This window comes from Cebus imitator, unplaced genomic scaffold (assembly GCF_001604975.1).
Source record: "Cebus imitator isolate Cc_AM_T3 unplaced genomic scaffold, Cebus_imitator-1.0 Scaffold0, whole genome shotgun sequence".
NCBI classification, from domain to species: domain Eukaryota; kingdom Metazoa; phylum Chordata; class Mammalia; order Primates; family Cebidae; genus Cebus; species Cebus imitator.
The window spans coordinates 3,914,510-3,939,295 of record NW_016107315.1 but is presented as its reverse complement, the minus strand read 5'-3'; the positions used below and the strand labels follow the sequence as shown (position 1 = coordinate 3,939,295).

General features: G+C 58.4%; 1 protein-coding gene across 3 annotated transcripts in view; it reads left to right on the top strand.

Moving 5' to 3' along the window:
• Nucleotides 1-1,608: 1,608 nt before the first annotated feature.
• Nucleotides 1,609-24,786, top strand: part of SEMA3F (semaphorin 3F) — a 33,100-nt gene continuing 9,922 nt past the window's right edge. The window contains exons 1-7 of one of the 3 annotated variants that reach the window (XM_017518226.2): nucleotides 1,609-1,857; nucleotides 5,574-5,736; nucleotides 19,385-19,545; nucleotides 19,643-19,705; nucleotides 19,806-19,925; nucleotides 20,673-20,765; nucleotides 22,345-22,438. In XM_017518226.2, coding sequence (XP_017373715.1) covers nucleotides 5,622-5,736; nucleotides 19,385-19,545; nucleotides 19,643-19,705; nucleotides 19,806-19,925; nucleotides 20,673-20,765; nucleotides 22,345-22,438 — 646 coding nt within the window. In that variant the 5' untranslated portion in view covers nucleotides 1,609-1,857; nucleotides 5,574-5,621. Of the gene's footprint in view, nucleotides 1,858-3,371; nucleotides 3,503-5,573; nucleotides 5,737-19,384; nucleotides 19,546-19,642; nucleotides 19,706-19,805; nucleotides 19,926-20,672; nucleotides 20,766-22,344; nucleotides 22,439-24,786 lie in introns of those variants that run through there. The other 2 variants (XM_017518870.1, XM_017519506.2) reach the window with 2 other exon arrangements.

Here is a 24,786-nt window from a genome sequence, read left to right as displayed (position 1 = left end):
AAAGATGGGGTTTCTCCATGATGGCCAGGCTGGTCTTGAACTCCTGACCTCAGGTGATCCACCCACCTCAGCCTCCCAAAGTGCTAGGATTACAGGCATGAACCACAGTGCCCGGCCTGAGAGAGATCTTTTCCTGGAGGTCTTGAAGCCACGAAGAGAAGGTGGAGGAGGAAGAGGGCAGAGAGGAGGAGTGAGAAGAAAAAGAGAAATGAAGAAGAGGGGAAAGAGCAGAAGGAAGGAGGTGGAGGGAGAAGAGAAGGAAAAGCATGGGATGGGGGATGAGGAGGGAGAGGAGGAGAGGGCAGAAAAAGAAAAATCTGGGAGAAGGAAGGGGAAGGAGGAAAAGGAGGGAGATGGAAAAGAGGGAGAATAGGAGAGAGGAAGAGGGAGAAGAGGGGAGAAGGAAGGAGAGGCAGAGGGAGAAGAGGAGGAGAAAGAGGAGGGAACAGAAGACAGGAGGAAGGAGAGGACAAAGGGCCAATGCCCCTAGGGGCCTCAGCAGAGTGCCTGGGAGGTGGTCCTGGCTGGTGAGGCCCTGACCCTAGGAAGTTGGATTGGGCAGAGGGTCCTTTCCTGGGGTCAAGGTAGGCCCTTCTCAGTTGCTGAGCCCTTGGCTCATCACCAGGCCATTTGAAAGCTAGTGTCCCCTTGAGGAGAGAAGGTGCTGCCTCATCTGGCTTCTCTAGGGTATGGAACTATAATGGGAGAGTCTGTGGGAGCTGCAGGCTCGAAACAGGGCTGGCGATTGAGGTGATCACCGGGAGTCGTTGAATGGTTGGAGAGAGCTGTGTGGCTGGGCTGCGCAGACCTAGCCTAGGCTAGAGGCTGCGGCCCGCAGGAAGGTCTGGCGGCGCCAGCCGTCCCAGGGGCTGCACCGCCACCTGCTGAGCAGCCTGGGCAGTCGGGGGTCCTGCGCCGCGGGGCCCACGCACGGGACCAGGGGCGTGGCCGGCGGCGAGTGGGGATGTGGGACGCGGAAGGGGCTGCGCAGGTGAGCGCAGACTCATTGCTCCCTGGCGTGCCTGCCCTTCTCGCCAGGGAGTTGAGTGCCCGGGTAAACACCAGGCGCGATGTGTGCGGTGTATCCACAGAGACAAAGCCAGGGCGGGGCGGGGGCGCCGCCCGCGAAGCGGGGGCGGAGGCGCTGGGCGCAGACTAGCCTCCCCCGGCGCGGGGTGCCCACCGCCTGGGAAACCTAAGCCCGGCCCGTGGACAGGTGGAGCGGGGGCGGGGCGGTGACTGGGCGGGTCCCGCCCCGGGGGTGGGGCTGGGCGGGCCGGGTGGGGCGGGGCTGCGCTATGCAAATGTAGCCCACGGGCGGCCAATTGCCGGCGCTCCCCGCGCGGCTCTGAGTGCCCCGTCCCGCCAGCGGCCGCGAGACCAGAGCGAGCGAACGAAGCGCGGCGGTCGGGAGAGCCCCGAGCGCAGCGCAGGGCCAAGGAACGCCGCGAGGAACCGTGCAGCCCAGCGCGGCCGCCCGGCTCGGGTCCAGCAGCCAGGAGAGCGCAGCGCTTCGAAGCCGAGCGCGCGCCACCGCCCGCGCCCCGCGCTGGGGAATGCGCCCTCGGCGCGCCGGCCAGGGGGCGCCCGCAGCCCGCCACGGGGGAGGCGGCCTCGAGCGCCCCTGAGCCTTCCCATGGCCCGGGCTGGGGCCCGGGCCCTCGGCTGCTGACGCGCCCAAAGCCCGCGGAACCGGTTAAGCCGCAGCCGCGGCGCCAATCCCAGCTGAGGCGCAGCAGCGAGAGGTCGCGGACAGGGCCATGGCCCCGGGGGGCCGCTAGCGCGGACCGGCCCAACGGGAGCCGCTCTGTGCCGCCGCCGCCGCCCGGGCGCCGAGGCCCCGCCGCCGCGGAAGAGGTGAGTGCAGCGGGAACCGGGAGGGAGCGGGCAGGCGGCCGGGCCACCCCGCGATCCCTCTGGGACCCGCCGCACTGCAACTCTGCAGAAGTGTCCGGGGAGCGGGGCTCATTGAGCCGGGGGGCTGCCCGCGGACATAGAGGCGACAAGACTAGGGTAGGATTCTTACCTGTCCTGGCAGCCCGGACCCCTTACCTCCTGGGCGGCGTGTGGATATGTGGATGATGTGGCCTGCGGGGTCACCAGTGTGCAAAGCAACTTTTTCCTGCAAGGTTCTGGGTGGGTGCTCTCATACGCCCCCACCTTCACGCTCTGGAGCGGGAGTCCCGATCCCCCTTCTCCCGCCTCAGCTGTTTCTCCCATTAACGCCTGAGGCAGCGCTCTTCCCCGTAGGTGCGCCTGCCCTGCCTCAGTGTCCCTAATTGAGGACTGGTCAGCCCGAAGGGAAGCGCCATACTGGCATTCCCCACATGGGGGGTCTCCCAGATGAGCAGGGTGGGAGGACCAACAGTCCCGAGGCATTTCTCCTAGCATTGTGCCAGCTGCGTGACCCCCAGCTGCCACCTTGGGTGTGCTGTACAGAGTCCTGCCTGGATTAGGGGCACGGCTGTATGGAGGGTGTAGGTGAGCTTGGAGAGCCTGCAGTCAAGCCCTAGTTTGAACCAGGGGTCCCAGTGAAGTGGGCTTGCCCTAGCAGATGGGACAGGAGGGTATTAAAGTGGCCTAGGAATGAGGCAGTGCTGACAGGAGTTGGCTGGAGCTAGGGCTGGGGGCCCCGCTGGATAAATAACTCCTAATTCTTGAGATAGCTGTGTTTTGTCACCAGCACATTACTGCTTGGGGGAGGTAATGGGGGAGGGGGAGGGGGGCACCAATCAAAGACACCAGTATGTCCACCCTGTAGCTGGGCCAGGTTGGGGACCTCTGTCCTCCTCAGTTCACCCAGATCATCTCCCAGCAGTTATCCTAGTTGCAGAGAAAGGAAAACTGCACCCAGAGATTGGGAGCCTCATCTCAGCTAGGGGGTTGGATGGAGCTGAGGGCTCTTTCCAGGCTACCCAGGAGGTGTGCCAGGACCTGTAAGGTATAGTGTCTAGGCAGGCGGGGGCACAGGCATGCCTACTCCTGCCGCTCCCCCCTCAGCTCCAAAGGAGCCAGGCCCGGAAGTGGGGAGGTGGGGGCCGGAGAGAAAGCAGGGGCCAGAGAGAAGGCAGTAGCCCAGCCTCGGCCCCTTGCTGCTCAGCATACCTTGCGGGGAGGATGGAGCCAGGCTCAGGTGACCTTGACTGGGAAACCCGGGCCACAAAAGGGGGGTTTCAGTCCCAGCTATGCTGGGGTGGCTCTGCTTCCTGGTCCTTGAGGTGTTGGGGGATGGGGAAGCTGAGGAGCCAAGAAGGAGTCGGAGCTCTTATTGAAGGGGGGAGGGAATCTGAGCGGCTGGGGCGCGGGTGGGGTGCTGTTGATAATCTCCCCATGTTCCCCTACAGCCCTGTTCCTGCGTCCCTTCCATCCAGGCAGTCCTCAGCTCAGAGGAGCCAACCTCCCTTCCTGAAGGCAGGCTGTCCACCCCCACCCCCAACTCCAAGCCTGGGAGGTCTGGATCCGGCTGGACAGTTTGACCACCTGGTCTCCTGTCCCACCCCAGGTGCCTCTGGACTCCTTCCTCTGGCGCCCCTTCCCTGCACCCCTTGCCAGCCCCAGCTCCTCGTTTCTTTGTTCCGAGCGTCTCTCCTCCGTCCCTCCCTCTCTCCTCCCTCTCTCCTCCTCCCTCCCGCCTGCCTCCCTCCCTTACTCCCTCCCACCAACCTTCCTTCCCTCCTTCCCTGCTTTCCTCCTGGTGGGCTCCCAGGTGGCGGTGGCTGTTCCTCCTCTGTCTACCCACCTGGGTTTGGTGTGACTTGGGGGCTTTTCTGGGGCTGGGGCTGGATGACAGTCATCTCAGGCCGGCAGAGGGGAAGGCACTGTGGAAATGCCCTCCCTTTCCCTCTCTGTCCTTCTTTTCTTCCTTTCCTCTCCTTCTTTCCCCCACCTGCCAGGCTGCCAAAGAGGGAGCCTGGACTTGAGACTGAGGCCCCAGCAGACTTGAGCAACGCCCCCCCAGCCCCGATTTACCTCTTTAAAGGGCCAAAGCATTCGGATGGGAGGTCCCTGTAGAGGCCCAGTAGAAAGACTCCCCACCTGCCTGGACATACCTGACTCCAACCCTGTCCTTGGTGACACTGACTTTGTCACCATGAACATGGATGAAGGAAAAAATGAGGTCATGGTGAGGGGGGAGGCAGGAGGCAGGTTGACACTAGCCCCCTGATCCATAGTATCGAAGTTCTCCAAGGGACTCAGCCTGCATCTTGTGCCAGGACAGTATCTCCCAGCTCCCCTGAGCCCCACCCCACTAGCAGGTCAAGTTCTTGAGCAAACTCATGCTTGTGAGGACGTGTGTGGGCCTGCAAGTGTGAACGTGTGCATATCCACAACTGCTGGCAGGGGCCTCCCAGGTGCACCTTGCTATACTTCATGTCTGAGGACCTATGAGTGGTTTTCCTTGGCAGGAGAGGCAAGGGCTGGGGGAGGTGGGTCTAGGGATGTCATCAGGGTCTGGTGAGTGGGGCGGAAGAGCCTGGGCCTCGCCTCAGCATTGAGCAGCCGTGGCAGGGGAGTCCCAGGCCATAGTACTGCCAACCCCCATCCCAGCATCCTAGTGATGGGCCTGGGCTCCTGCCTGCCGTGGAAGGGAGTGGACAGGGCAGATCTGGGGGATGGGGCTCACATTTGCAGTCTCAATGCCCCACCCGAAGTGCATCCGGCTGCGGGGGGGTGGTAGGAGTTGGCGCTGGTTTTTGCCGGGAGGGAGCAATATGTTCTGACAACTGGTACTGGGCTGCGTTTACCCAACAGCCAGCCTGCCTGGGGAGACAATATTTGAAAAACACAATATTGAAACTTGGACCTGCTGAGGATGTGGGGAGTTCTGAAGGGGGCAATGCCACTGGCCCAGATCCAGCCCCAGGCCTGCCGGTCATCCCAGCTTCCCTTTGCCCTCTAGAGGCAGAGCTAGAAGTTTTCCCTGGCAGGAAGTCCTTCTGCCTGTCTGACCTGGGTCTCTCCTGCTTTGATTTTAGTAAAAGTGGACCCTGCTTTTCTCTACCTTTCCTTTTCTGACTGCTGCTCCCTCCCTTCCATCTTGGGCTGTCTGCATGTGTCTCATTCTTCCCATGCTTTCCCTCTACTGCAGTGATCAGGTCCAGGTTTCTCTATACTGGGAGACCTGTGGCTAGAGCAGGCAGCGGTGCAACCCATCTGTTGCCCCATTCTTCCAGGTGGAAAGGAGAAGGAGTAACCCACCTTGCTGGGCATGGATGCAGGGGAGAACGCATGCTGGGAACTGGAAAGGGACCTAAGATCATCTGGTTGGGCTAAGCCCTGTGAATGGAATTCAGCATGCTATGAGGGGTGGGGTTTGAGTCTCCAGTAGCCCCTATCAGTTCTGGTGACCTCAGGCTGGGGCCCATTGGTAATGTCTCCCCAGACAAAGGCAGGCAAAGAATGTATATGAAGTTTGCACACAGGGGCATTCATGGCCCAGGCTGGGGGTGTAAGCATGGAGGTACCCATCAACCTCTTTGTTCACCTTGGATAGAAACTGAACAGGGGAAATGTTGGTAGGGCAGTACTCCCCCATCTGCCTCACACATTCCAATCGTGGTTCCCCTTCCCAGGTGTCTAAAGAGTGGAGCCTGCTTCCTGGGCCCTAGGCCCCTCCCACAATGCTTGTCTCCGCCGGTCTTCTCCTCTGGGCTTCCCTACTGACTGGGGCCTGGCCAGCCTTCCCCATCCAGGATCACCTCCCAGCCACGCCCCGGGTCAGGCTTTCATTCAAAGGTAAGAAGCTGTCTTGTTCTTCCCCAGAAATCATCCTCTCTTTACAATAGCACTTGGCTTTACCGAGCAAAAGAGAGAGGGCAGATCAGGACAAAACCAGGACAAAGTGTACAGCCACATAGGTTGCTCTGGATGTGTGGGGGTGAAGGGGGACCGGGGAGGTGGCGACTTGCTGGGAAGGGCTGGAGAACTGAGCCACTTAGACACTTAGCAAAAGGGTCCAGAGTCTGGGCATCTTCCAGAGTCAGACTGTGGGTTCCTGGGCTGGGTGGCCTGGGGTCTATAAGGCATGTCTGTCTGTATGATAATTGGAGAGGTGGCAATGTCACTCCTTCCAAACTTGCATCTGCTGCGGCCCCTTCTTGCCACTGCTATGCGTCTGATGCCTGCCCTGAGCAGCCCCTGGGGTGGAAGGTCAGGTAGTTGGGCAGACACTGGAGTCTCTGGAAGCTGAAAGAGCAGGACTTGCTCTCCTGGGGTGTGGGTGCTCGAGGAGCCTTCCTGTGGGTCTCCAACTGGGAAGGATTCCTAGAATCTGGGAGGGCACTGTTGGCTGTGACTGGCAGGGAGGCCACTGGCAGGTTCAGGCAGAGCACGTGCTGATGTGAGGGCCTGAGCTGCTGAGCTCCAGTGAGCACTTTGATGGGAAGTTGTGGGGAGGTTTCAGGGATAGGCTGGGGTCTGCAGAGTGAAAGGCTGGTCCCCCGCTCCATCACCTTTACTCTTAACACACGGGGCAGGTGCACGCACACAGTACACATGTGGGTGTATAAATGGCTCACTTGAGAGCCACTTCCTCAAGGGTGTGTGTGGTTTGAAGAGTCTACCCTGGGCCTGGGGTGAGGGGCAGTGGCCATGCTGGGACCTGGGGGACCTGGGGTCACTGGGAGTTCTCAGCCTTGACCCTCCTCTGGGCAGAGATAACTTCATCCAGCCGCCTGCCCTGGGTGGGGCCGACTTAGCCCTGGCTGGCTAGATTTCCGGGCAGCCATATTGGGGTGAAAAGCTGGGCTGACCTTTCCTTCCTTAGGCTTGGCTGAGGCCCAGCCTCCACCTCACCATGTCCCCCAGCAGGGCCCCTCCCCTGGCCTCATCCCACCCCTGCCCCTTGATGGGAGAAGTAGGGGAGTAAGCTGCTGATCATTGGCTCTTCCCAGTCACCCAGCTCCTGGAAGTTCTGAGGCTGTGCTTCGAAGGAGTCCCCTGCAGCGCCTGAGAAATGGGCCGAGAAGAGTTAATTGGTTTGGGCTGGAAAGCACACCCCTTCCCCGGATCTGGGAAGGTGAGATATTTATTCTGCTGATACCTCCACCCTTGCCTGGTGGAATTCTTTGGAGCACATTAATAAATCTTGAAGAGGCCAGTTTCCCTGACACCCTCCCTGGCCCAGAGTGCTGGCAGCAGGAGTAGAGTGTCTCCTTCCTCGACAGGGGAAAGGAGGGGTGGCTTGGTCTCCACACCCCTGGGACCTTGCATCCACTTTGGGTATTGTTTTTGTCATCACACATGCAAGCAAGCAGAAGGGGCGAGACAGCGAGAGGTCTTCCGTGTGCTCCTTCCAAACCTCCCTCGACCTCCAGGAGCAAAGCCTTTTATTCCTGTTTTCCAGAGAGAGAAACTGAGGCTCAGGCAAGGGCAGGGTCAAAGTCAGTCAGGAGGCAGAGACAAAGCCAGAAATAGAACCCTGGTGTTCTGGCCTTGCCGGCGCCCACATTGCATCGGGTCGATTCCCTCTCAATTAACTCTGAAGCTGACACCCGCAGTGACTAAAAGTTGAGCTCGCTGGCAGCCAGCCTGGGTGCTGCCTGTCGTGGCGGCCTAGGGTGGGGCTGCAGCGTGCCTGGGGCCACCCATCCCGGGGCCTCTGTGCCTTTGTGCAGGCAGGTTCCCCTGCCCTGAGTGACCTTCCCTGTCTGGCCTGGCCTCGTGTCCAAGTTTTGTGCTTAGACACCACTTCCTACTACATGCCAGGCCCTGTGTTGAGTGCTGGGGACTCTGTGGTGAACAACTTACGGGGGGTGCTCACAGTCAAGCTGGTGGAAAAAGCAATGGATACCCAGTTGGTCAGGGCCACCTGGGAGCCCAACACCTACTGTGTGCACCCACTGTGTACCAGGCCCTGTGCATCCCCCTGCACTGGGTGGTCTCAGCCTGGTGATGCACACATGAAGCGGCCCTCAGGGAGGAGCAGGCCCTCACCAAGTGTGTGTGGAGTGAGAATGGAGGCCAGCACCTCAAGAAACTGGGCTCTCACCATCTTCCTCCCAGTGTACACATGGGTGGCATGGAGAGGGTCACTCTCAGAAGCACTGGTGATCCCTGTGGCTCCATGTCATAGTTTTTTCATCTGTGCCTTGCATGGACACGGCAGTTGACACCCCAGTTGACACCCCAGGCCTCAGGGGCTCAGGCTGGGCACTCCCTGCCCTGCCCTGAGTCCTGCTGCAGTTGGGAGGTGCTGGTTCCCGCCTGAGTAGGGCTGGACCTTCCAAGCTGGAGGTGCTGGCATAAGGGGCCACACTGCCCATGGTAGATAAAGGAACAAAGGCAGGAACTGAGCCAGGCTTGAGTTTGCTGCCCGCCCATCCGCCTGGGCACCCCAGCCAGGTCTAGAGCCAGGAGGGTATGAGGGCCACGTGGCCTGGGGTTCCCTCAGATTACGGGGGCTCCTGTGGCCCATCTTCTGGGCTTCAGCAGCATGGCCAAGATCAGGCAGAAGTGAGGGTCAAATGGAGAAGAATTCCAGGAGCAGGTGAGGTGTTTGTTGATTACTCACTCTTGAGAGAGTGGAGCCTGGGGCTGGAGCGCCTGGACAGACCCTCCTTCCTTCACCCATCCGTGCCTGGACCTGGAGTCCCTTTACCCCAGAATCACTGCCAAACCTCAGATAAAAAACTCTTCCTTCCCCCACCGTGAGATGACCTAGGCTCTGGGGCACCACCTCCCTCTGTGGTGGCAGCAGGGAGGTGTGAGGGCCCTGCCAGGCCCTTTGTTCAGCCTAGGGAGTGTTTACTTTTTCCCAGGAAGCCACCCCATGACACACTGCTGTTGCCTGGGCTGGCTTTGGCCAGGGATTGGGGCCAGGAGGTGTTTGGTGGGGAAGAAGGATCCTGTGATGACATAAGAGAGTTGTGCTGCTAGGGAAGCTGAGGCAGGAGTAGGGAGAGGGAGCAGAAGGTCATCCTGCCAGGGGAGGTCAGGAAAGATGAACATAATCAAAATCGCAGTAGGGGCCCATGAGGATAACCAGGCAGTGGTCCCTCCAAGGCCTGAGGAGGATCTGCCTGGGTTTCCTGTGTGGATGGAGGTTTGTGGGGGGATGGAGGCTTGTGGGGGCCCAGCGACTTTCCAGCTCACTCAGGAGCAGGACTGAGATGGATCCTGGCTCCACATGATGCCTGAGCTGTCCCAGGACTGAGAGTGGAGGGCAGGGATGGTGGAGGTGCTGGAGACACAGACTCTTTGCATGATCTAGGAACAAGGGTCCAGCATCCTACAGTGCCGCCTTAGCCTTTCTAGCCTCGTTTCCCAAAGAAAGGGCTGGGGTTGCACTGGGCAGGCTCCCCATGCCATCTGTCTGCTGAAGCAATAGAATTGGGGTTTGCTTATTTCCAGGCTGTAAATTTGGCCCCCTATCACTATAGCCCTTCCGCTGAGCAGGGTCCCTAGGAAGGCCTCTCATGTCAGAGATGGGAACACCATGGCCCAAGAGAGAAAAGGGCTCCTGTTCCAGAGCAGCCTGGAGTTTGGGCCCTCTGACTCCAGGAATAACTGGCTTGCTCAGAGGGGAGGGATGCTCTGCTGGTGAAGGGTATATTGTTGGGTGCTGGTCACTGCCTGCCCACCCGCTTGGCCGGACTTCTGAGCCTATAGGGCCAGTGGCCCAGAACAGTGCCACTGCTCACATAATTTGCATGTGGTATCAGAGGACCAAAGTTGCCAGATTTGGAGATGATGAGGTTGGCGGTTAGGAAGGGTCACAGCCTGTTAACTTTCCCCCAGGAGTTGGTGTGGGTTGAGTGTTCCAGGGAGGGGTGAGGGAGGAAGGAAGACCCAAAGCATGAACTTGAGCCCGGATCCCTTGAGCCCAGATCTGGGGTTTCAGTTTTCTGGAAATGGGAGCTGCCTTACTCCTGAGAGAAGACACGGAAGTGGCCGCTTTGGAGTTGGGAAGTTCTGGAAGCTGCCCATCCCCCTCCTGGCTAGGAATTGGCCTTTGGAGAAAATGGAGACAGGGTCCTCGTGCTTGCCCGAGAACCTGCCTGACACCCAGTGGAGCTTCAGATGGGACCGCCACTGGCTGGGCCTCCACAGCACAGGCCTTGTCTCTGGTTCCCTGGCATGATGCCCACCTTTCCCTCCCGAGCTCCAGCTTCCCTTGGCACTAAGCGAGGAGCTGGTGCATGCTCAAGGAGTAAATCATGTTCCTTGGCAGCCCCCACTGCTTCGTAATCGTAAAGAATTTAAAGAGAAACCACCAAGATAAAAATCTCACCCTGGCCCATAAAGGCATCTTTCACCCTGCAGCTTGGGAGACAGTGAGCCTTGGCTGTCTGCACCTGTGTGTATGCACCTCCGACCCCTTGACCCCTCCAGAGGTGGTAATAGCTCAGAAGGTGGGCTTAGGGCCATGGGTACTTGGTCCTTGACCCTTGGGAGACCTCCATCTCCTCACTCAGGAGAGTAGGGTGCTTACATTTGGTGTAATGCAGAAGTGGTGGTGGTGGTTGAGCTGACTGGTCCTGAAGGCAAAACCCAGTTCTACCAGTGTTAGCTGTGTGAGTTCAGCCAAGTGGCTTAGCCTCTCTGAGCCCTGGTTTCCCCTGTGTAAGGTGGGAATGGCAGTGGCCCTGTGGAAGCAGCATCCTGACGGCTCAGACTGTCTTGCTTGCATCCTGGCTGTGGGTAGACCTTGCTTGGTGAATGTCATTCTGTGTTCCCACTGCCTTTTCTGGAAAATGGGAGTAAGAACAATACTGGCCTCATTGTGTTGTCAGTAGGATTAATTGTGTGAGTATGGTCACTGTGGAGGAAGTCTCAGTCACCAGGAGCGGTCCTGATGCTGGTGGGCAGGTGAGGGTGGGTCCAGGGGCGTGCCCCAAGGAATCCCACACCATCTCACCCCTTCATCCAGAATTCTAACTTTTGGTAAGGGAGGTGGTATTTGGAAAGGACTCCAGGAAGGACCCTGAGCCTTGTGGGGTGGGTGGAGTGGGGTCAAGAGGAAGAAAATTCCTACCATGGGTATCTGCGCAGGCTGCATCTTGAGCAGGAGAGGGGAGATTGTTGGGGAGGGAAGAGCCAGAGCACCGGGAGGGTGCATGTGGTGTGGCACCTGGGGAAGAGGACAGGATGCTAGATGCAGTCTTGCTTTTGGGACAAGGATATAGAGTTGTACTTTCTCTTTGTGGTTTTTAAGCTCGTTGTCCTCATGGCAGAGGTACTAAATATGTATCGTGGAAAAATTCCAGTGATAATGGATACATTTGGCGGGAGTGATGCCTTGGTAGTAGCTCCCCAGAGACTGGCTCCAAGGCCTGGTTGGGGTGCACAGCTGGCTGTAGTAAGTCCTGTGAATGTTGCTCTGACTCCTGCAGTGTGTGCTAGGGGTGACCTGACCTGGGCTGCTCACTCAGGCATCTGCAGGGCTGGGCAGCAAGCATGTTCGCCTGGCTCGGCCTGGTGCTATCCTGGGAATCTGAACCCTGCTTCAAGGAGCCCTGGGAACTTTGGAGAAGCAGAGAAGATTCCTGCTGCATTTTTCTTAGAAATAGCAAGAGGGCCTTTGCCAGAGGCCTGGATGCCAGAAGGCTACAGTCTGAATCCAAAGCCTAGCTCACGTGGGTGCCTGAGCTTGGCAGGCCTACAGCCCCTGACCCAGGCTGCTGGGCAGCCCCAGGGAGAGGGTGGAGGCCTCCTGGGCTCCAGTCCCTGACCACTGGTCCTGACCCAGCAAAGAATGGGGTCTGGGCAGTGGCTGCTGGCCTAGGATTAGGGACTAGCCTGTGGGGTAGGGAGCAGGGATCATCCAGGCTGATGGACTGGGCTGACTTCTGGCACTCTCAATGGGCGGAGGGGAGCACTGTCTATCTGGTGCATCTTTGCAGGGCAGAGACAGACCCAAAGCAACTGGCCCCTCCAGGGATCAGGCAGCCTCTGCTCCAGAGCCCCCTTCCCCCATCCTTCTCCCTTCCTTCCTCCGCCTACTCCTGCTTGCCTCCACCCCTCCCTTTGCCACCCCTCTTGGCTTCCTACCCAGACACGCTCTTTCCTCGGACGGACGTCTCTCTACTCAGCCAAGAGCCTTGTTCCTTCCCACTTGGGGCTCGGTGCTGATGCCCTTATTTCCCCCCGGCCAGAGTCCACTGCCTCGAGTGTCTGCTGTTCAGTTGCCTTCTAAGGGTCATATGATACAATTGGCAAAGTGACTAGAATCTGGGGGCCCTTTGGGCTCCTGCAGCCCCAAGACTGAGTGGGTGGCACTCCAGGGCGCCTCTCCCGGGGCTGCCTATACTGCCATTTTGATCAGCGCCTTCCTGGCCCGGGCTGTGCAGAACGCTCGCCACCTGCCCTTGACTGGCTACTGGCTGAGTCCTGTTGGGCTCCTAACCTGCCTCACTGCATCCTCCAAGGCTGACCCCAAGCATGCACCTGTCTGGCCTATGCCTCAGTTTTCCCATCATAATGTTGGGGAGGGGCTAAGACTCTTTGGAACATCCTGAGGATCTCTGGGTGCGTGATGAGAAGGGGCTGCAGGGACCAAAGGAATCCGAGAAGGCAGCAGAGATGGGGGCTGGGCCCAGGGCAGGGGGAGGGTCTTGACACCCACCAGCCTGTCGGTCCCATCCTGGCCTGTCCATCTGGGTGATTTATCAGAGTAAATGAGCCATGGAGAGTTTGTTGTCTTTTGCAGTCATGGGGAGGAGGAGGTGGTGGAGGAAGGAGTGAGGGGTTTCCGGGCCAGGTCTGGAATGTGGGAGGAGGGGGTGGGTCCCTGGGGGGGCCTGTGAAACTGGAGGCCCTCACTGAATGGCCTTTTCACTCTCCCCACCTGAGAAATGGATCAGTGCAGCCCTCCACTTCAAAATGAGCCCCTCTTCCCACACCATTCACACTTCTTGGGGCACATTCCTGTATTATCTCCTGGTCTGGTTACCTCCTCCCATTTCCTGCTCAGGGCCAGGTCTCTTGACCACACTGTCCTTCCAAAGCTGAGCTGGAGCCCTGACCCGCCCAGCTGGTAAATGACCAAATGTGTTCTCACAGGCAACCATGCCCACTGCTAAATTCCATGTGGGACTTTTAGGCCTCTGGAACTACCAGCCCAGGCCTAGGACGATCAGGTGCATGGGACCAAGGGGTAGGCAGGGGTTAGTGGAGGTGCTGAGGCCAGAGAGCCCCCATCTGCTGGGACAGAAGGTCAGAAGTCACTGGGTGTCCTGAGGGGATGAAGTGTGGATCCCCTGGTTCTGGGCTGGCGAGTCAGGGAGTGATCCTGCTGCTCTGTCACTTCTGGCTTTTCCTGGTTTGAGGATGATCTGGGCTCTCAGCCTATCCTGTCCTGGGCGGAGTAGGTGAGCGCTGGAGCGGAACGGGCGTGGGAACAGCATGCCCGGACCTGCGGGCCCCAGCCCCTGCCCCCTACCCCCAGCCTCCAGTTTCTGAAACGGGGCCGGGGGGGCGGAATGTGTACAGCGGCGTTTCGGCCCAGCTGCACTCTTACTCCTGTGTGGTGTTTACTGAACAGCTGGGATGTTTACAGTAGCCCTCGAGAAGGGGCCCCTCATTCCAGGGGATTTCCCATCTTGAGGGTCCCACTGGGGGTCTTCTGACCTCACCAACTCCCTGCACCCCTTGGATAGATGTGTCAGGGATACAGGGACCGTAACCATCTCCACCCTTGCCAGGGCCAGTGGCGCCTGCCCCCTGTGGCCTTGGGTCCCTCTGCCCTGGAGGAGCCAACATTTCCCACTGCATTTCCTAGAGTGGCAGCTCTAGGTGGTGAAATACGGTAACTGGGTCCCCAGTTCAGACATTTAAATTAAATTCAATCAGAGTGGTTATTGAATAAAAACATGCGGCGTCATTTACATGTTAATTATGTTGAATGGACTACTAGACCATAATTAGTTGCTAATTGGGTAAGAGTGGCTATAATTGGTTTTGTTGGCACCGATCTGGCTCACCTACCTGGGGAGAAATGGGGGTTGGTGTGAGTGGCTCCTAGGCAGGTCCTCTGGGTCTCCAATCTGGAAGGCCTGGCCAGGGATGGTATGGAGGGCAGACCTCAAGGGGCTTAGGGTCAGAGGAACCTGGGACCTCTCCCCAGGGAGCGGGCAGCTCGGGTCTGGCTTCTAGGGTTCCCATCCAGAGCATGGGGGGAAAAGGGACTGGGGGAGCTACCCCAGATCAGCAGTGACAGCCTCCCCACCCAGCCCCATTTGGGACCTGGGATTGAACAAATGGTAAGTGCCCAAGAGTGGGTCTGTGGGAGCACAAGGCAGGTGTCTCTCGAGTGTGTCTCTGCACATGCTGGCCCCTGGGTTGGCCTGATTAGGGGTTGAGGTCTTGGCTTTGGGGTGTAAGTGGGTGTGCCAAGCAGGGGGAAAGTACGTGCAAAGGCATCTGGGCCGCCCTGCCCCCTGCTTGGCTTGGCCGGGGTTCCCAAGGTTTCAGGTCTGTGGCCAGGGGCTGAGGCCTTCCGGCTGGCCGCTCATTAAAAGAGGATTAGGCTGAGAGCCAGGGGGCCAGCCCAGTCCCCAGGCCTTCCTTGGGGGCCCTTCACAGCTTTGGGGGAGTAATAAAGGGCCTGGGGGCCACCCCTTCCTGGATCCCATGGGGGGTACCCAGTAGGGACCACCTGGGCCCTGCCACTCCTCCCATGGCCACTGCCACCATAGCCTTGGCTACCTCAGTTTCCCTCCTCAGAAGGTCAGGGGGTCTGTCTTTTCAGTGGATGAAACGCTAACAAAGACCCAGGCCGGCACCTCCCCTTGGCCCCCAGTCCCATCTCTCTTCAGCTCAGGGATTAGGGCCGCACTAGCTCACTAGAGGTCAGAGGTCTGAGCTAGGCTGCAGGGATCTATCTATCACCCCCAGTCCCCAGCACTGCTGGGGGAGGTGATGCTGTCAGTCAGGGCCTGATGCTTTGTGGGGCTATAACCAAGGGGATGGGCTACCCACCTCTGCCCCAAGAGGAGGACCCCTCTTTTTGCAGCAGCTCCTGCCTCACTGGATGCAGACCTGATGTCCTAGAGACCGGCAGCAGTGGGTGGGGGCTGCCCACTTGAGGTCTGCGGGTGAGGGCTGTGGACATGCCTCCTCAGTGCCTGTCCTCGACTGCCCCCTCCTTTAACATAAGGCATCACCAGCTGTTCCCCAGAGATGAGGGACCAGGGACGCCCAGGACCCAGCCCCCTGTGCCCTGAGAAGGTCCTGCTCTGGACCTATGCCAGGCCGATCTGGCCAGGACCCCGAGTGTCTGACAGCCATGAGAGAGCCCTGGAGGCCGGGAACGGCTGCGGAAATGAGGTATCTGATGCCAGAAAAGGCTCTTCCTTCCCGATGACGGGAAAATCCTTCCCGGATGCCACCCCTCCCAACCTGTGCTCAGCCTGGGTGAGAGCATGGGGGTGGGGAGCCCCTCCCAGGAGACAGCACCCAGGCACACCACCGTTCCTCCCCTCAAGGTCGAAGCTTATCTGGGCTGGAGTCCTGATCCCCACAGAACCCTTGATCGTTCCCAGCCCCTCCCTCAACATTGCCGTGGCAGTCTGGGGGGCACGGTGCTCTTGCTTGGCACAAGTGGAGCAGACATGGGGACTGGCCTGAGGACATGACCAGGCTGGGTCTGCATCAGCCCTGCCCCTGCTGATGCTACCTCAGGTCCTAGGTTCCTTTGTTTCTTCTGTCCCAAGTCCCTGTCCCTTAAGAGAGCTGGGGCCTGGTAGGATCTGGCCCCTGCTGATGGCAGGTTTTGGAGGAGGATACCCAGGGCAACTTGCCCACCCCCTGCTCCGATCTAGGTTTCTCGGAGGAATGAAGGCTTCCTGTTCCTTTGCCTCGTGGTGGAGTGGGGAGCAGGGAACGGGACACCAGTTTTGCCTCTCACCGTGTGCCCTGGGGTGAGCAGCACTCTCTCTGGGTCTCAGTCTTCCTGTCTGCAGCTGGGGGTGTAGGACTGTCTCAGGACCCCTTGTTTCAATTTTTTCCTACAATCTGGCATGAGGGGGGTCAGAAGTCCAGCTGTGGGTTGAGAAAGCTAGAACCCTACACCAGCTTTGTTCTGGGACCCGGGGAAGTTCCCACCCCTCTCCACCTTGTTTCCCTTCTGGTAGACTGGGTTTGGATAAGTGATTTGGGATTAAGCTCTACTCCTTTGGGTTGGGGATGGGGTAGGGAAACACTGGAAGGCTGGAGCTGAGTTCACAGGAGGCCCCTTCCTACACCATAGCTCTCTCTGCTCTCCAATCCAGCACTAGGAAATGGGGTAGCTGGGGTGGGAGTGGGGGGCGGATGTCCTACAAGAGGTAGTGACACTTGGAAGCCTGCTTCCTTGGGAAAGGATTTGGGACCCTATCCTACTCTCCTTTCCCTGAAAGGCAGAGACACCCACGAAAGATGGGTTGGGGGAAGACCTAAGGAATGCCAGGCTGTGAGCCTCTCTCTGAGATCAGAACAGGAGTCCTATGTCAGAGTCACTGAGTGTCAGTACCAGGAGGGCTTGAGAGACGGTCTAGACTGCAGAACGAGGCTCAGAGAGCCAGAGTGCCCCCAACTCGGGTCATGAAGCTCACTCAGAAACCCAAGCCACAGCCAAGGATCCCTGACCCTGGGTCCCACCCCTTCCCCACCCTACAGGGCCTCCTGGGGCTCCCCTCCCCCACTACACTGTTTCCACAGTGACCAAAGCATCACGTCCTGTGACATCAGAGCCATTGACGCCATATCCCGTGGCCGCTGGGAGGGATCCCGCAGGTCCTGAGTCATGTGCCCTGTCCATGGAGAGTGAGTCACCTTCCGGCCTTGGCCCTCCTGGCAGGCAGTCTCCCCCACCAGGACTGGCTTCCCCTGGGCCTCCCCCTCCTTCAGCCATGGACCTAGGTGGGAATCCCACCCTCATGCGCTCTAGCATGTCATGTCCCTTCTCTGTGCCCTGGGTGTCGTGAGCACAGGGCTTTGTGCACAGTGGGTGCTCGATGACTGAGCGAGGGGCTCCCTCCACCCCTACCTCCACCCAGGGGCAGTCAGAGGACAGGGGGCAGAGAGAGGGTCAAGGCCCATCTCCTGCCGCCAAGCTGGGACTCGGTTTCCTCATCTTCTGAGGGTTCTCTACAGCCTTTCTCACAGAGGGAGCTGGAGCCTGGGAGTGCTGGGGTTTTGTGAGAGGGTGGGGGCTCAGACTTGGGCCTTGGGCTCTGGGAGCCATGGCACACGGTTCAGATTATAGAGGCCTAAGGCTTGGCAGAGTGGAGGGTGAGGATTATGGCTGATTGGGTTCCTGGGGGCTTGATGGCTGAAGCTTCCCCTACCCTGAGTACCTGTGTCTGAAGGTACTCTCAAGTGTCCCACTTGAAAGCCTCTGCCCCCTCCCCCTGCTATTGCCCCCAAAGTGCCCCCTAGCCCAGGGGACAGGTAAGGGCATGACCAAGCCATGCCCCCAGCCAGGGTATAAATAACCCCTGGCGGGCTGTCCCAGCCTGGGGGCGCTTCACTGGCAGCCCCACTTCCTCTCTGGCCACTTCCCAGTCCTGGGGGTGGGGGAATGTTTACTTTCCTGTTGTCACTGTGGGTGAGTGGCCAGGCGGGAGACTCCGAGTGGCCCAACAACAGGTGCGGGACAGGTGCCCGGGCTGCCCTGCCCAGGACTTCAGAGGCGCCGCCGGACAGGCGGGTGAGGCCATCGCCAGGCAGGATTGGCCCTTTGATCCTTCGGCGTCCCTGCGTCCCAGTGGTTGGCCAAGGTCATCACCTGCATTCCCTTGTCACTGCAGTCAGGGCTGGGCAGGGCAAGGCCTTTCTTTACCCGCTAGTTTCTCAGAGTGAGTTCCTGGGGTCAGTCATGGGCGCTGGGTCAGCTGGCAGAACCCCCTGACTCCAGCCCACCTCTGCCCCGCCTTCAGGCTGTGTCTAGGGCCTTGGATCCCAGCTGTTCTCCCCTTCCAGGTGCCTTGGGGCCTGGCCCTGGTCTCTCCCTTGATTGCCTCACCTGTGAAATGGGTTACCAGCTGGGGAGGGGAGATGGAACATGTGTGACCCCTTTGGTGAGTGCCTCATGTGTGGCAGGACATGTGTGCGCTGTGTGCATGCCTGTGCCATGTGTATACACACATGTGCTCTTCTGTGCGCTGCTATCTTAAGCCCCCTGTGCGTGTGAATATTCATCATCCTCATTACAATGTTCCTTCTTCTGCTGAGCTAAAGATAGCTGGGGGTGGGTGGAGAAGGGGCTTGCCAAGGGGACCCCTCGTCTCTCCCTCCCCTTGGAGGCAGGTTCCCAAGCTTCTGGGAGTCCTTTGTCTATCATTGGCTGAGCCTCCTCTTGTCCTTCATCCCTAGGAAGGGCTTTTCCCCAACATCCTGGGGTTGGAGGGCCAAGGCAGCTGGACTCATACAGAAGGGAAACTGGAGGACCCTGTTGAACCCTGCCTTTAGCCCCAGGGTTGTAGCACCAGAGAGAGGGCCTCTTTCCCAGAAATGACTGTCCTGGCTCATTCAAGGTGGCCTGAGAGTTCCACCATTAGCAGCCTTGTGGGGTCAGGAGGAAGCTGGGGTCCGCAGGGCAGTGTGTCTAGCGGGGCTTTTGGGTCTTCTGGCTAACCTGCTTCAGACCAAGTGAGGACCTTGCTGTGTACCAGCTGTAACCCCTGCCTGGTGGGCAGCTGGGATAAGAACAGGGCATCCAGGCTCCATGCCAGAGTCTGTGGGCTGTCCCAGATATACCCGGCCACACCCCTATCTGCTCATTAACTCTTTTAAGCCCCCGTGTGAAGCTGGCCCCACCCTGAGCATGGGAACATTAACTCCCACCTGAGCAAAAACTCTTTGATGATGTCACGTACCCGGGCCCGTACCCACTGCCCTTTCATTGGGAGCCAGAGACTAGCTAGGGCTGCCTGTGAATTGGGTTTAGCTTTGGGTGTGGTGCCTTCCCTGGCCTGCCTACCTGTCCCACTTTCTCCTCCCAGCCTGTCAGGGACTGGAGAGGGAGCTGAGAAGGATCCAGAAAGGGAAGCTGGAGGTTTAAGACCACTGTGTGGGCCGAGCGCAGTGGCTCATGCCTGTAATCCCAGCACTTTGGGAGGCCAAGGCAGGATCACTTGAGGTCAGGAGTTCGAGACCAGCCTGGCCAACACAGCAAAACCCCGTCGCTACTAAAAATACAAAATCCCAGCTACTCAGGAGGCTGAGGCAGGAGAATCACTTGAACCCAGCAGATGGAGGCTGCAGTGAGCTGAGATCTCGATATTGTATTCCAGCCTGGGTGACAGAGTGAGTGAGACTCTACCTCGAAAAAAGAAAAAAAGGGGACCACTGTGTGGTGGGGTCCTGAGGGGAACCTTAGGGCCTTAGTCTCCCCTTTGTCAGAGGGGGTATGGCTGGATAGTCTCCTGAAGGTCCTAATTGGTGCCCTGTCCTCCACCTGCAGAGTTGAAGGCCACAGGCACCGCCCATTTCTTCAACTTCCTGCTCAACACAACTGACTACCGAATCCTGCTCAAGGATGAGGACCACGACCGCATGTATGTGGGCAGCAAGGACTATGTGCTATCCCTGGACCTGCACGATATCAACCGCGAGCCCCTCATTGTAAGGGCTGTCCCTGATGTGGGGTGTGGGGTGGGTATAGAGCCCCAGGGTTCAGGGCATGTCCTGAAGGCTGCATCCTCTGACCCTCTCTCTGCAGATCCACTGGGCAGCCTCCCAACAGCGCATTGAGGAGTGCGTGCTCTCAGGCAAGGATGGCAATGTGAGTTCAGTGGGGTCCACAGGGGGAAGGGGGGCAGGTGACCCCCAGAGAGGGGGCAGGCCTGGCCAGGGCACCTACGCAGCCTTCGCTCTGGCCCCAGGGCGAGTGTGGGAACTTCGTCAGGCTCATCCAGCCCTGGAACCGAACACACCTGTATGTGTGCGGGACGGGTGCCTACAACCCCATGTGCACCTATGTGAACCGCGGCCGCCGCGCCCAGGTAAGCCCTGCCCACCCTGTCCCCGTGCTGCCCCCTGCTGGTATCTGCATCCCAGGGTCCTGATGGGAGGAGGGGCTTCAGCCCCAGCCCAGCCACTTCCGAGCCTTGTGACCTTGGGTGAGTGACTTCTTTCACCTCAGTGAGCCTCAGTTTCTTTACTTGAAAATGGGGCTAACCGCTGCCTTTCTCACAGGTCAGTGCAAAGAGGAGGCAGTGAGCTAAAGCTCCCAAAGCTCCTAGCACTGTGCCTGGCACATAGTAAGCACTCGCTGCACATGTGGCAACAGCTCCCTTGGCTATGCCTGTGGACCGTGCCCCTGTGACCAAGCCAGAGGGCCTGGTGGGGGCCTTGCGACAGGAGGCTGGACACCTGGGTCAGCTTATGCCATGTGGCCTGGGGGAGAGCTGCCTTCCTCCCCCAGGGCCAGGGGGTTGGGGGGAGCTGCCCCTTCCCCAGCTCTGCCCCCTCCTGCCTGCTTCTGCCCTTTTCCATTTCCATGTGGGCATGTGTGTGAGCTGGTATGAACTTGTAGGGCATGTGTGAGAGTGACTGGATCTGAAGGGCACGTGTGTTTGTAGGTGTGTGCCAAGCCTATGTGTATGTATATGCACACGCATAGATGTGCTCTGGGGACCCATGTGCTCACGTGTGTTCCTGGCCTGTGTGGTGTGAGAAGCTGGCAGCCCGAGCCCGCTCCCCCAGCCCCTGCCACCCCCAGCTCTAACCCCTGTTCCTCATCTTCTCAGGCCACACCATGGACCCAGGCACAGGTGGTCAGAGGCCGAGGCAGCAGAGCCACGGATGGTACCCTCCACCCAACACCCACAGCCCCACGCCAGGTGGGCCTCATCCCTCCAGGCCTTTGCCAGGCAGCACTGCCTCTGAGTGGAACGCACCATGGGCCTGCACCTGAGGCCAGTCTCCCCAAGGCCTCTCCTGTACCTCTGTGCCCACACCCTGTCCCCACCCCTTCCCCTGAAGTGCCCTCAGGCTCAGAAGGCGTGCCCAGCTGGACTTATGTCGGCCTCAGTGTGACCCCCATGGGCAAGAAATGAAGCCGCCAGGTGGGGAAGACGGGAGCCCTGGGGACAGCCATGCCTTAGCCCCCAGAACGCATGTGTGTACACACACAAGAGCACACACCAATGTGCATGTGGGCCCCCCTCACTCAGCACCCAGAGTGGAAAGCGGCACATGTGTGCAGTCTGATACCTTACTCCCAGGTGTTCGTGCCCCATGCCTTCCACGGTCATCTGGTGGACATAGGTGTCCTGCACACTTACGTGCTTGGGGCTGTCTTCTGCCGGGTGATATCTGTCCACTAGTCATGACCCAGGTCTGGGTTGGGAGAGCTGGGGCTGGGCAGGGGCGGGCAGGGAGGCAGGGGCTGCCAGTGAATGACAGAGCATGTTTGTCTGTGGTAGGGAGTGCAGAAATACAGGGTCGTTCAGGTTCTGTGTGTGTGTGTCCATGGTGTGAGCCAGGGGTTCCGTGTGCTGGCAGTGATACGTTCAGAGCTGTGTGTGCACCCCTGTGTATGCAGGAAGTTACGTGTGCAGAGTGTAACTGGAAGTAGGCCTGTGTGCACCTTCCCATCACCATCCTGCCACCTGCTGCCACCTCCTCCTGCCTCTGTTCCTCTCCTTGCCCCTTTCCCTCCCTTTACCTACTTTTCTCCTGTGGCCTAAGCGCTCACCCTGGTCCCAGTGCCTTTTCCAACTGTCCTTCTAGTATCTTGCAGACTGGGCTGGGAGGCACGGGGGGCTTTGTGAATTCCATGTGGTCTGGGCTGGACTCCTCAACTCCTGGCTCCCTGGGGAGACATGGAGCCTGGGGGCTCTGCTGAGGGGCAGGAAAAAGGTCATGGCCCATTGGTCCATCCTGAGGACCACAGGTAGGGTACAAAGCCTGGAGATACAGTAACTTTAGAGCTCTCTGCCCTGGCCAGACCTGATGGCAAAGGACAGAACCCCAGACCCTTAACCAGTCACCCCTGCTCTGGCCAGGTCTGCAACCCCTTCTTGGCCCAAGACAGGCAGCCACAGCAAAGAGCTGTGCCTCTGTGGCCCAGGGGACCTTGGCTAGTGTCTTTGTGAGCCATTTGGCATGGAGGGACTTCAGCCCCTACAAGCCCACTCCATGTCCACCTCACAGCCCCCAAGGCAGGGCCCCTTGAGACTTGATCCCCGGGTCTTCCCTAAGACCTGGGACTAGGAAGCACCTCCCTTGGAGCCCACAGCATGGCTCTGCCCCAGGAGACCTGGCTAGATGGAGTTTAAGCCCAAGAGCTCTGGGGAGAGGAGGGGGCGGGCTCGGGGTATTCCTGGGGGTTCATTCTTACCCTGGGAGCCTGGTGACCCTTACGCTTCCTGGCTGAGGGCTGGCCTGGATGGTGCTGAGCCCCGCTCTGCCCTGCAGGATTACATCTTCTACCTGGAGCCTGAGCGACTCGAGTCAGGGAAGGGCAAATGTCCGTACGACCCCAAGCTGGACACGGCGTCAGCCCTCATCAGTGAGTGCCCCCAACCCCAGCTCTGTAGTCTCAATTTGTGGCCTCTGCCCTGGAAGAGTGGGCATGGCACCAATACTTACCCAAGGCGAGAGACCATGACCAGGCTGTCCCTGAACTCCCCAGCGGGCCCCACCTGGCAAGGGGAGAGGGTGCAGGTCAGAGCCCATTGTGAGGTGAGGGTAGAGACTTGGTGGTATAAGCCTCCAGCTGGTCCCTTCGGATGGGGACCAAGGGAGCCAGGTCCTACCCTGAAACACAGTATGGTTCATGCAAAGTCCAGAACGCTCCTAACGACAGACTTCCTAGAAGAGAAGATAAACCAAGTGCCTATCAGGGCTGGTTTGAGGGGCAGTCCCATAGCATGGGTGAACCCATCACTGACCCTGACCCATGCACACTGCCTGTTTTCTGATTGTTTAACACAGTCTGCCTCTCAGAGCAGCTGTTGGGCTCTGTGCTACCTCCAAGCCTGGGAAAGGCCCTGGGGTCAAGGGGCAGACATTATCCTGCCTCTCTTGGCAAGTGAGAAGGTCCCAATCTGATGGCAGAGCCCAAATCAGAGTCTGATGAGGAAAAACGGGGCCTGTCCTTGGTGGGGAGCCTCACATGTGATGTGTTAGAGGCAGGAACATTGTTAAATTCTCAGGAATTTTTTGGGCCAGTTTTTTTTAGATGGAGTCTCACTCTGTCACCCAGGCTGGAGTGCAATGGTGTGATCTTGGCTCACTGTAGCCTCTACCTCCTGGGTTTAATCGATTCTCCTGCCTCGGCCTCCTGAGTAGCTGGGATTACAGGCATGCACCACCATGTCCAGCTAATTTTGTATTTTTAGTAGAGATGGGGTTTCTCCATGTTGGTCAGGCTGCTCTCTAACTCCCGACCTCAGGTGATCTACCTGCCTCGGCCTCCCAAAGTGCTGGGATAACAGGAGTGAGCCACCACACCCAGCCGATCCAGTTGTTAGATACAACTATTATTAAAAGTTTAGGCCAGGCGAAGTAGCTCATACCTGTAAATCTCAGCACCTCGGGAGTCCGAGGCAGGTGGATCACGAGGTCAGGAGTTTGACACCAGCCTGGCCAACATGGTAAAACCCCATCTCTACTAAAAATGCAAAAATTAGCCAGGCGTGGTGGTGGGTGTCTGTAATCCCAGCTACTCGGGAGGCTGAGGCAGGAGAATTGCTTGAACCCAGGAGGTGGAGGTTGCAGTGAGCCGAGATTACACCATTGCACTCCAGCCTGGGTGACAGCGAAACTCCATCTCAGGGAAAAAAAAAAAAAAAAGGAAAAAAACATTTGTTTCCTGGTACACCTCCATCAGAGCTCTGATGGAAACCAAGTGCATTGTCAATGAGCAGTAATAGTTTGAAAGGAATCTTTTTTTCTGAGTAGTAGGTTTTAACAATGGGTTTAAAATATTCAGTAAACCAGCCATGCACAGTGGCTTACACCTGTAATCCTAGCACTTTGGGAGGCCGAGGTGGGTGGATCACTTGAGGTCAGAAGTTTGAGACCAACCTGGTCAACATGATGAGACCCTGTCTCTACTAAAAACATAAAAATTAGCCGTGCTTGGTGGCACGTGCCTCTAATCCAAAGTATTTGGGAGGCTGAGGCAGGAGAATCATGTGAACCTGGGAGGAGGAGGTTATGGTGAGCCGAGACGGTGGCACTGCCTCCAGCCTGGGCAACAGAGGGAGACGAAAAGAAAGAGAGAGAGAGGAAGGGAGGGAGACACAGCCTTCTCATGAAAGAAGATGCCGTCTAGAATTTTCATGGCCAGCAAGTAGAAGTCAATGCCTGGCTTCAAAGCTTCAAAGGACAGGCAGACTCTTATTAGGGGCTAATGCAGCTGGTGGCTTTAAGTTGAAGCCATTGTGAGTGATCCACCCACCTCGGCCTCCCTAAGTGCCAGGATAACAGTGTGAGTCACTGGCCCTGACCAGAAGGCTGTTTTGTCTACATTGAAAATCTTGTTTAGTGCAGCCACCTTTATCCGTGATCTTATTGAAATATTCTGGAGAATTTGCTGCAGCTTCTCCATCAGCACTTGCTGCGTCACCTTACATGTTTATGTTCTGGAGATGGCTGCTTTCCTTAAACCTCATGAACCAGCCTCTGCTGGCTTCAAACTTTTCTTCTCCAGCTTCGTCTCTTCTCTCAGCCTTTACAGAATTGAAGGGAGTTTGCTCTGGATTAGACTTTGGCTTAAAGAATGTTGTGGCTGGCCGGGCACGGTGGCTCAAGCCTGTAATCCCAGCACTTTGGGAGGCCGAGGCGGGTGGATCACGAGGTCAAGAGATCGAGACCATCCTGGTCAACATGGTGAAACCCCGTCTCTACTAA